Source organism: Lactuca serriola, chromosome 4, assembly GCF_051521515.1.
Source record: "Lactuca serriola cultivar US96UC23 chromosome 4, Lser_US96UC23_V15, whole genome shotgun sequence".
Classification (NCBI taxonomy): domain Eukaryota; kingdom Viridiplantae; phylum Streptophyta; class Magnoliopsida; order Asterales; family Asteraceae; genus Lactuca; species Lactuca serriola.
In genome coordinates this window covers 346,830,510-346,841,479 of record NC_136411.1, presented here as the reverse complement: position 1 = coordinate 346,841,479, position 10,970 = coordinate 346,830,510, and the positions used below count along the sequence as shown (strand labels likewise).

The window sequence follows — 10,970 nt, the reverse complement described above, 5'->3', positions numbered from 1 at the left end:
AATTGCCACTTTGATCCAAAAGTTTTAGGCTAGCACCACTGGTCCAATCTTTTCATTTTGTTGCAGTTTTGGTCCAAATCCTTTTGAATCTTTTTATAATGACTGATTTTGGACCAGTGGTGCTAGTGTAAAACCTTTTGGACCAAAGTGGCAATTTTCAGCTAACCACAGGGACCATTTTTGCAGTTTTGTCTTTTAAAAAAGCACTATCAAACTACCGAAATTTATATAAACCTTATTCATTTGCAATATGTTTTTTTTAAAAGATAAAGAGTGAGAAATTTAACAAACAAAAACAGAATCAAACAGTAAAAGATGACGAGGATTTGGTATGATCTGATTGCAGTTCAAAGCCCACACGGGATCTTTTTTCTTCTAGTCAAAATGTACATCTTTTAATGCATCATGTACAACCACTAAAACATAACTAACTAATCATAATAATTCACCTTTTCTCATTTTTGGGATCACCACCAAATCTTTACAATGGTTGTTTGGTCAAAAGATACTTTCTCATTTATCATATATTTAAATTTTAAATTTAAAATACCCGAGTTTAATTTTAACATTATAAGAAAAAATAATGTCACAATCTTCATAAAAATAAATATGGTTACTTATAGCTATCATCATCAACATCATTATCTATCTTCTTGTGATTCCACCTTCCAACTAACTAACTACATTTTTTTCATTTATTGGGTTGACTTAGAAAAAAAATATACCAAACCTTCATTTCACTTTCATCATTAAGCTCAAAATGCAACGATTTTGGTTTATTATTATTTAAAAATGTGGAGCACAATTTACATTTTTTTTTAAAAAGCCTACACTAGATACTACCTTATGAGGGTGCAACCTTTATTGTAGGGGTGTTTTTAGTCAACATGTTGACCAAAGACTTGAGTTTATTAAATCCTTCTAGAAGATCCGTCCTCCAAGACCACGACGGATCTTCAAGCGCACGTATCGAATTCAAACATACAACCAAAGTCCCACCTTCATGAAGTAATACCTGTTGATCGTAAATTCACAGTACACTTCAATAACATAACTTTAACGATATTAAAGTCAGTACACAGTACACAGTATACAGGATTTTCCATACCGTGAGCCAGAGAGGGAGGAACCCCATGACGGAAGTAAGTGAGGCGAGCAAAATACTCGATAACGCGAGTGCGACGTTTAGTTTCACTAACGAGGTTGTTTGGCGCGATTTTTTAATACAAAATGGGACACCCGAGATATTGTCTTGCAGTAGCAAAACATCTGCAACCGCGATAGCGGTTGCGCTCGCGCGTTGTGCCAGCACAACGCCGACTGTCGCGGCCGCCAGTGCAGGCGCGTCGTTTATACCATCACCGACCATTACTAGACCTCGACCTGTAAGATAATAGCAACATACTTTCATTTTGCGCATAATAGCAACGTACTTTCATTTTATTCAAAAAAGCAATGTAGTTTGAAATTTAGGGATAAGGAAGGGATACCTGTGTCTCGAGGGACGTTGGTGACATGGTTGAGTTTATCTTCGGGTTTTAGGGCACAATGGATTTCATCGATGCCTACTGCATTAGCAACCCTACGTGCACTGAGCTCGTGGTCCCCGGTTAACATGATGACGTGGAGTTTTCCATGTTGTTTTAGTTCCATGATTACGTCTTTTGTTCCGATTCTAGGTTTGTCCTCGAAGTGAAAGAGAGTCACCTACATTTTAGTTAATAGTTTTATATTAAATATTGTTTTAATAAAAAAATTGAAAGAATTGTTTGTTATATACCTTTTTGTTGTTGACTGAGAGAGCAGCACGAACTAAATCGGTTCCATGTGAAGATTTAAAAACGGCTTCTTTAATTTTTTGTGATTCGGCTTTTGAGTTGAATTGTGAGGTGATGTATTCAATGGAACCGAGTGATGCTTTTAGCTCTTGGCGCCCTCCAAAACCTGGCTATAACAAATTGAAAATAAAAAATAATAAAATAATAAAAATTAGAAAAGGGTATTATAAAGCTCCTAAGGGTATGTTTGGTATTTTGAAAAAGGCACTACCTCAATGCTAGATAATGTTGCACAAAGACCTCTACCAGGAACATTCTCAAAGCTTTCAACACACACAGCAGGAAGCTCTTTTTCTTGACTATGATTTATCACAGCTCTACACCACATAAATATAAGTCAACATTAACATACAATAACATTTACAAAAAAGTTACAATTTTAGTCCTTTTGGGGGGTTCTTGTAACGTTTTTGGTCCCTATTCCATGTAACAAGACTAGACTACTTTCGGTCCCTGAGTATATCTGATTTTTGCAATTTTTGTCCCAAAAAAGTTATCTTTTGCAATTTTTGTCCCAAAAAAGTTATCTTTTGCGATTTTGGTCCTTATTTAAGGTTTTTCTAATGTTTTTGGTCCCTATTCCAAGAAGCATGACTACTTTTGGTCCCTGAGTATATCTGATTTTTGCAATTTTGGTCCTTATTTGGGGTTCTTGTAGCGTTTTTGGTCCCTATTCCAAGTAGCATGACTACTTTTGGTCCCTAAGTATCTAATTTTTGCAATTTAGGTCCCAAAAAGTTTGCTCTTGCAATTTTGGCCTTATTTTGGGTTCTTGTAACATTTTTGGTCCCTATTCCAAGTAACATGACTACTTTTGGTCCCTGAGTATATCTGATTTTTGCAATTTTGGTCACAAAAACTTTTCTCTTGCAATTTTGGTCCTTATTCTGGGTTCTTGTAACGTTTTTGGTCCCTATTCCAAGTAAAAAGACTACATTTGGTCCCTTAGTATCTGATTTTTGCAATTTTAGTCCCAAAAAGTTTGCTCTTGCAATTTTGATCCTTATTCGGGGTTCTTGTAATGTTTTTGTCCCTATTCCAAGTAACAAGACTACTTTTGGTCCCGGGTATATCTGATTTTTGCAATTTTAGTCCCAAAAAGTTACCTTTTTGCAATTTCGTTCCTTATTTTAGGTTTTGTAACGTTTTTGGTCCCTGATTATAACTGATTTTGCAATTTTGATCCCAAAAGTATAGTCAGTTTACTTGGAACAGGAACCAAAAACGTCACAAAAGATAAGTTTTTGGGATTAAAATAGAAAAAGAATCAGGGACCAAAAATGTAATTTAGTTGATAGATTTTAAAAAAAGAAATTTGCATTTACCTTCCAATCGGGTGAGTGGTACCCTTCTCCATAGCAGCAGCAACAGCAAGAGCTTCTTTTTCACAAGTGGGTATGCAACAAGAAGTTGTACTTTTAGCTTCATCTGTTGTAACATGTCCATGTATTGGTTCAATTGCTTTACACATAAACTCCCCTGTTGTCAATGTCCCTGTTTTATCAAAAGCAATTGTATGGCAAGAAGCTAAAGAGTCAAATACATGTCCTCCTTTCAGTAATATTCCCTATACAAACACACAATATGATAACATTTGTCAAATACTATAATTCAATTCTACATTTTATTATCAAAAGGAAAATACTTTATTACCCTTTTAGCACAGGCACTGATTGCAGTAGCATAAGCCAAAGGAGCTACAGCAAGTGCACATGGTGATGCTGCAACCATGAGCCCCAGTGCCCTGTAAAATGAACCTCTGCAAGCTAAATAGTAAACACAACTATAGACATTTCATCAAACAGGTGGTGTGCGTTAAACAATTTCCATAATAATAATAAAAAAAACAAGATAAATCTTCAAAAATGGTCCAAAAAAATCAAGTTTGGTCTTTAACTTTTTGTTGTCTTTAAGGATGATCCCTGTGGTTTCGATTTCTTTCTTGTTTGGTCTCTCACCCACGTAAAAAGACATTTATACCCTTATCGTTTCTTTTTATAATTAACTTTAACTAAAACCCCATCCTGGGCCCACATCTCTCACACACAATGAGATTTTCAAGTTCTATCGTGTATAATTTTGTAATTTAAAGAAAAGGTCCCTATGAATTTTTTTTTACCGAAACAGCCCATATATCTTTAAGATTTTCGTATGTTGGCAGGTTTGGCCCCTGTGTAGAAAATAAATTACAAAAATTGTCCCCATAGTTTACACAAAAGGTCCTTGTGCAGTTTTTTTACAGATATATTCAAAAAAAATTACAAAAATAGTCCTTACCTAATTTACACAAAAGGTCCTTGTGCAGTTTCTATAAAAAAATCCTCTGTGTGTGTGTGTGTGAGAGAGAGAGAGAGAGAGAGAGAGATGTGGGATCAGGATAGGGTTTTTAGTTAAAACTAGTTATAAAAAGAAATGAGAAGGGTATAAATGTCTTTTTACATAGGTGAGGGACCGAACACAATGGAAATTGAAACCACAGGGATCTTTTAATGTCTTTTTGGAAACCACAGGGACCATATTTGAAGATTTGTCAAAAAAAAAAAGACAAAAAAAGCAAAATGACATTACCTGGAGTGCTAAAAAAAGGCCATTTAAAAAGAATGGGACCAATAAAGGCAATTGAAATTGATAAAACAATAACTGCCTTGCTGTAACTTTCACCAAATTCATCCAACCATCTTTCAAGTTTCGGTTTTCTTGATTGAGCTTCTTCTGTCAGTTGCACTATCTTGTTCAACATTGAATCTTTCCATGTCTTTTTCGCCTATAAAATATATGAATTTAATTTAACAAGGGCAAAAACGTCTTTTTTTCGGGGATATTTGAAAAGAGTTGAGAAATGAGAAATGAATGAAGTACCTTTAGTATCATCATACCATCTATGTTCCTTGCGCCACCTGGAATACTGTCACCAACATCTCTTTCTAGGGGTTTGACTTCACCGGTCAAATGTTCAATTGTGATTGTTGACCTGCCTTTGAAAACTTCACAATCTACAGGGACTGACTGTAAAAAATAGCAACCAAGTTTTTTTTTTCAATCTTGTATCAAAAAAATAGAGTGAATTACATTTTTGGTCCTTGAGTATAGCTGGTTTTTGCAATTTTGGTCCTTATTTGAGGATAATGTAATGCAACTTTTTTGGGTCATGTTGATTGGAAAATGACTATTTTAGTCTTCTGGGTATAGCTGATTTTTGCAAATTTGGTCACAAAAATAGGAATTTTACTTGAAAAAAATAATGTTACAAAAATCCTCAAGTAAGGACCAAAAGAAAAAACTTTTTGGGACCAAAATTGAGATAAACAGCTATATTCAGGGACCAAAATTGAGATAAACAGCTATATTCAGGGACCAAAATTGAGATAAACAGCTATATTCAGGGACCAAAAATGTAACTTGCTCTATACAAAAGAGAGTAAATTACATTTTTGATCCATGAATATACCTGATTTTAGCAGTTTTGGTCTTACAAAGCTTTTGCTTGCAATTTTGATCCTAACAACTTTTCTCTTGCAATTTTGGTCCTTATTTTGTAACACTTTTGATCCATGTTTAAGGTAAAATGACTATTTTCGTCCCTGGGTATATTTTTTCTAATTTAGCCCCACAAAAATAGGTATTTTATTTGGAAAAGGGACCAAAAACATTACAAAAAAAACCTCAAATAAGGACCAAAACTGCAAGAGAAAACTTTTTGAGACCAAAACTGAAATAAACAGCTATACTCAAGGACCAAAAATAGAGTAAATTAGAAACCTGCTCTATAAAAAATAGAGTAAATTAGATTTTTGATCCTCAAGTACAGTTGATTTTAGCAATTTTGGTCCTACAAAGCTGTTGCTTGCAATTTTGGTCTTGACAACTTTTCTCTTGGACATTTTGTCACTTATTTTTGGGGTTCTTGTAACACTTTTGATCCATGTTTTTCAGGTAAAATTACCATTTTGGTCCCTGGTATAGCTGATTTTTGCTATTTTGGTCCAACAAAAATAGTCATTTTACTTGGAAAAGGTATAAAAAAAATGTTACAAGATCCTCAAATAAGGACCAATTTTTCAAAAAACAAGTATACTCAAGGACCAAAGATGTAATATACTCTAAAAAATAAGAATCTGTATGTATCTTTTCATACCTCGCCAGCTTTGACCAAAATGAATGATCCAACTTCTAAATCATTGACTGGGACTTCATGGTACTTTAAATCTGATAAGTTTAGTGATTGTTGGTTGTTGACATCAAGAACAAGGGCAAATTCGGGATAGTTTTCTTTTAGTTCCTTGACATCAACTTTTGATTGGCTGGTGAAGTACTCTTCAGCTGTGGTAGTTATATACTTATATTATATGTATGTGTTTAGTAAAAATATAAAAAGGAAAATGAATGTATTTTTTATGTGAAAAAGAAATTGTGAAATGTGAAGTGAGTACCAATATGGGCTAAATTGAACATTGCAAGAAGTAAGCCTCCTTCTAATGAGTTTCCCATAAATGCAGATGCAAATGCTGCAAGAGCCATTAATACATGAATGTTGACTTTTCCACCAGTGATATCAAATAGAGCATCATATGAGGCTGAAACCTGAGATGATGAATGGAAAAGGTTTTATAAAAGATATATAGAGTCAAAATAAAGATGGATGATGATTCAAGATTAAAGATATGGTTTGTTTCTTTGTTGGACTAAATAAACCGTATGAATGATACCGAATGACCATTTTACCCTTCCATTCAAAAAGAATTTTATCAATTTTAACGTGAAAGGAATTGGGAGGAAAAGAGAAGGGCAAATAGGTAAAGGGACAAGCTTTTGGGAGTAACCCATTAAGTCATTATGTCTAGATTGAGTAAAAAGAAACAGACATATATAAACATGGATGCTTAAAACCATGGAATAGTTTTTAATTTTGCACATGGTGTTAAGAGAACTAGATAAATACATATGTGCATAAACATCCAAGTACTTAATAGTTAACATATTCGCCTTTGAAACATAGTAGAAATAAGGCATCTAATGACTAACATAATTATTAGCTTCTTGTGAACCTAATGTGCTTTAAAAAGTTGGATAATCAGAGGTTTTTGGATGTTTGTGTTCTTGTGTACAAGAGATCACTTCAAGATCAATGCCAATTAGGACTTAAATCAATCATCTAAAGGGGGATGCCAGTTTAAAAGACTTTCTCCCTTAATTTCTCACTTGAAAATCACAACCAGCATAACAATAACAATACTGGTCGTTACAGAATCAAAGCCAGTAACTTGTCATAGTTCAATGTTCATAATTCCAATCAACAAGAATGGTGCAAACTGAAAATATATATCAAAAGGAAGCAAAATGAAATAATTACCCCAACAAGAGGGAAAGCTAAGAGAACGAGAAGTTGTTGAGTAAGCTTCGCAGATGCTTTCGGAACCAAGTAAGGGCACGCAGCAGCAGCCAAGAACAACGCGGTGGAAAAACAACAGAGCTCCAAATGTTCCCTCAAGAAGTCAGCAAGCTGAGTCCACTTAACTGCCTTTGCGAAATCAGCAAACGCTTTCTGTGATTTCGTAAGCTTGAATTCACCCCCGTTGTGATCGTGATGCCCACAGTGATGGTGCTGATGACGGTGACCATGATCATGATCTTGATCGTGATCGTGATGATGGTCGTGGGTGGCTTTGGAGTGACATGTAATAGGGAAAATGCGAGTAGGTAAGGGTTTTGAGAGGGAATTGGGAGGAAAAATTAGGGATTTGTGAAGAAGGGGTCGGAGTGAGTTGACTCGGAACCTTTTCCTTCTGGCTGGGGAATTAGAAGATATAGTGAGGGATATGGGGAGACGAAGAGCAGCCATTTTTGATGGGGGAGAAGTAGAACTAGAAGAGATCATGGACGCCATTGATGGATTTATGAGAAATCAAGTTACAGTCTCTCCATAGAGGCATAGAGGCATGGCCCATGTTTTTTTGCTCTTTCTTTGTCAATGATATTAATGACCACACGCCGATTCTTGCAACATATCCTCCACATCATGTCCTCATTGTTTAAAATGCATAAAATGACAATTTAAAAAGTTATAAAACTTTATAAATCAAAAGTGTGCATAATCATCCGAAAATATTTTAGAAATCTTTTCCTTTTAATGTGCTACTTAGATTAGATTATATGCAATACTTATCCACTCGTGTACATGTTATAAACCTTAACAAGCTAATAAGTTTGCTTAGACTAACACAAAATTACATTGTGTGTAAAGATTTAAAAAGCATGGTCAACGATGATTGTTATGTATTTGATGTTGGTTATTCGAAATTATAGTGATGTAATATCATGATTCGTGCAAATGAGTCTTTACTTGAATCATGTCTTTGAGTTTTACTTGTAGATGTCTTTTTTTCGTGTTATATTGATATTATGGAAAAATCATGAGACCCGATGATGATATTTTGTTCTTATGGGTAGGTATGGTCCGTTGATTTTGAAGATTATATGCGAGAATTAAAAATGGGCCATTATAATTTCGGATTATCAACGGATAATGACAGAATAACAACAGATGATGACAAATTAGTGACGAATTACCGACGGATTAACAATGGATTGACAGAGCAGCAACAGATTAAAAATTTTGTCCCCTAACGACACAGGTCATGTGCGGTTGCACACCTCGCATGGGCTTAGGACCGACCCTGCTTATGGGGAGTTAAAGGCCCCTTTGGTCTTCATGTGCTTTTGAGCATTGAACGAGAAGCTTTATATATTCCAAACTCCAAGTTACTTCAATTAAGTGTAGTTCTTAAACAAAAAACATATATTGTCATAAGAGCATATGTTTAATCTAAAATTCATTCACTTGACCTAAAGACAATTCATGATACTTGGCTTAGTGACCATTTATGACGAGTTTTCTCACTGAATCAATGGGTCGAATGTACCAAGGCCGACCCATTATTTGTGATATATGATACTAGCTATCTTTGTGATATATGTATGAAAAAACCAGGATTTGGCCCTGGCAACTGTATGAAAGACTAGGACGTGGCCCCTGACATCTGTATGAAAGACCACGATCTAGCCCTTGACACTTGAATGGAAGACCGGGATTTGGCCTTGGATAGGAAATTTGTAACATCGCAAAAATTACAATAAATTTAAACTTTTTAAAACAACCCATTTACTAAAAGAAGTGTTTACAAAACCATTGTTTCCAAAACATTATTTAAAATCAGAGTCTCCCAAGATCCAATCAGTCGTAAAACCAAAGATGTGTATGGTCACACCTTCGCCTTGCCACGGTCCTTTAAACTACCTAAAACAAAACTAAAAGTCTAAGTCAACACTTAGTGAGTTCCCCCAAAGTACCACTACGAAAACATAACAGATAACAACATGCACTAGGTCCACAGCTAAAAGACTGAATTACCCTTAAGCCGACAGTATGAGTTTGGCTTGCCTATCGGGCCCACATCTCATCTTTGGCTTGCTCCTGAGTCCACAACATAGTCTGGCTCGCCCTCATAGCCCACAGCTTATGTCTAACTTCCCCATGACCCAATCATTCATCAGACTGGAATGCCAATATATAGTGGGTCCACTCAGTCGTCAGACTGGAATACCCTCAAGCCCTTAATACGAGTCTAGCATACCAACTATCCCTCGGCTCGTATCTGGAATGCTCTCTAGCCCTCAGTATGAGTCTGGCTTGCCTATCGGCCCTCATCTCATATCTGGAATGCTCCATGGTTTGTTGGCTATAGCACAAAGCAGTACAACCTCAACCCAACACAATATGTCGACATATAACAAATAACAACCATAAGTAACAGACAAATAATTATACAGACATAAATCACAGGTAGTCCTACAGATCTACCAGTCTATGCATATCAGCAACTAGCATATAATCATGCAGATCTATCCCATACTCAGCATATCAATGTATATTAGGATATCAATCCAATGGGCCGACCTGTAACAGCCCGGAATTTAGGTACAACCAATTAGCCCTTCATCTTTTAAATAATTGTCATTTTTGGCCTTTGTGTTGGGCGAGTACGCTGGGCGTACAAGGGGTATGCTGCGCGTACTCGCGCGCCTTCTAGAATGCGTTGTCACCCGGGTACGTTGGGCGTACCCAAGGTTACGTCGGGCGTAACCGGTCCAGACCCAAAACCCTAATCTGACTTGATGGCTATAAAAGGAATGAGATGGCCTTGTCCCTCAGCCACCATCCTTCAGAAAGAAACCCTAAGAGAGCTTTTCCTTCGTTTTTAGCTGGAGTGTGAGTATTCTAAGCCTCAAGGTGTCATTTCAAGGTAGCAAAAGAGAAGGGAAGTCCATTGTGAAGGCTAGGAGCTGGTGGACAAGTGTAGATCTAAGGATAACAAAGGTTAGAGCTTCTTCCTAAGGTAAAAAGTTCAGATCTTGCCTTGTAGTTCTTATGGTATGCTTCTTGGACCAATTTCTAGGGTTTTTGGTCCCAAGATGGAGACTTTATGAGCAAATAGTCTCCATTAGCCTAGATCTATCATATTCTAGGTCTATTTGAGTTGTATGTTCATAAAAATGTAATCTTGGACGTAAATATTGAGCCATGCATGAGATCTAGATCTTTGGAGGTGAAAAGAAAGGTAATAGAGGGTGTAAGAGCCTTTATAGCCGTGCCAAGGCTTAAAGGTTCCGACTTTATGGGTTAGTAGACTTAAAGAGAGCCAGATCTGGAAGTTAAAGGAGTGTTTTAACCATTTAAGACAAAGAAATATGGTATGGCTGAATCTGGGATTTACGCTGGGCGTAACTCCCAGTACGCGCAGCGTAAGAGGTGGCGACCCCCGATTGTGGTTCATCGATGTACGCCTCGCGTACTGTGTTTGTGGACTTTTGTTGACTTTTAGGGTTTTGGTCAATATGTGGACTTTGAGTCAAGGAGGGGTGAAATGGTCTTTTACCCTCTGTGGGATAATGAAAAGGGTGTAGCCTAGTCTTGGAAGCCTATATTAATTAGAATGATATTTCGTTGTGATTAGGTGGGGTTGGGTCGTCGTTTCGAGATTTGGAGATATCGAGCACGCGAGATTCTAGACTTCCTACGAGGTGAGTCTTCTCACTATACTATACCTGGAAAGGTACCTATGTGTGACCGGAAGG

General features: G+C 36.4%; 1 protein-coding gene across 1 annotated transcript; it reads right to left on the bottom strand.

Moving 5' to 3' along the window:
- Positions 1-708: 708 nt before the first annotated feature.
- On the bottom strand, positions 709-7,824 carry HMA1 (heavy metal atpase 1). The gene is made up of 12 exons (XM_079035121.1): positions 7,189-7,824; positions 6,269-6,419; positions 5,974-6,158; positions 4,698-4,844; positions 4,407-4,602; positions 3,492-3,604; positions 3,164-3,405; positions 2,050-2,155; positions 1,781-1,948; positions 1,491-1,707; positions 1,109-1,383; positions 709-1,015 (listed from the first exon to the last, which is right to left on the bottom strand). The coding sequence occupies exons 1-12, from the start codon at positions 7,720-7,722 to the stop codon at positions 845-847; spliced, it is 2,505 nt and encodes an 834-aa protein (XP_078891247.1). The 5' UTR covers positions 7,723-7,824; the 3' UTR covers positions 709-844.
- Positions 7,825-10,970: the final 3,146 nt, after the last annotated feature.

Coding starts and splice junctions, on each gene's coding strand:
- HMA1 (XM_079035121.1), bottom strand. CDS start 7,722: ATGGCGTCCATGATCTCTTCTAGTTCTACTTCTCCCCCATCAAAAATG. Junction 6,159..6,268: donor GTTCAATTTAGCCCATATTG/GTACTCACTTCA, acceptor TAACTACCACAG/CTGAAGAGTACTTCACCAGC. Junction 1,016..1,108: donor TCCTCCCTCTCTGGCTCACG/GTATGGAAAATC, acceptor TACGATCAACAG/GTATTACTTCATGAAGGTGG.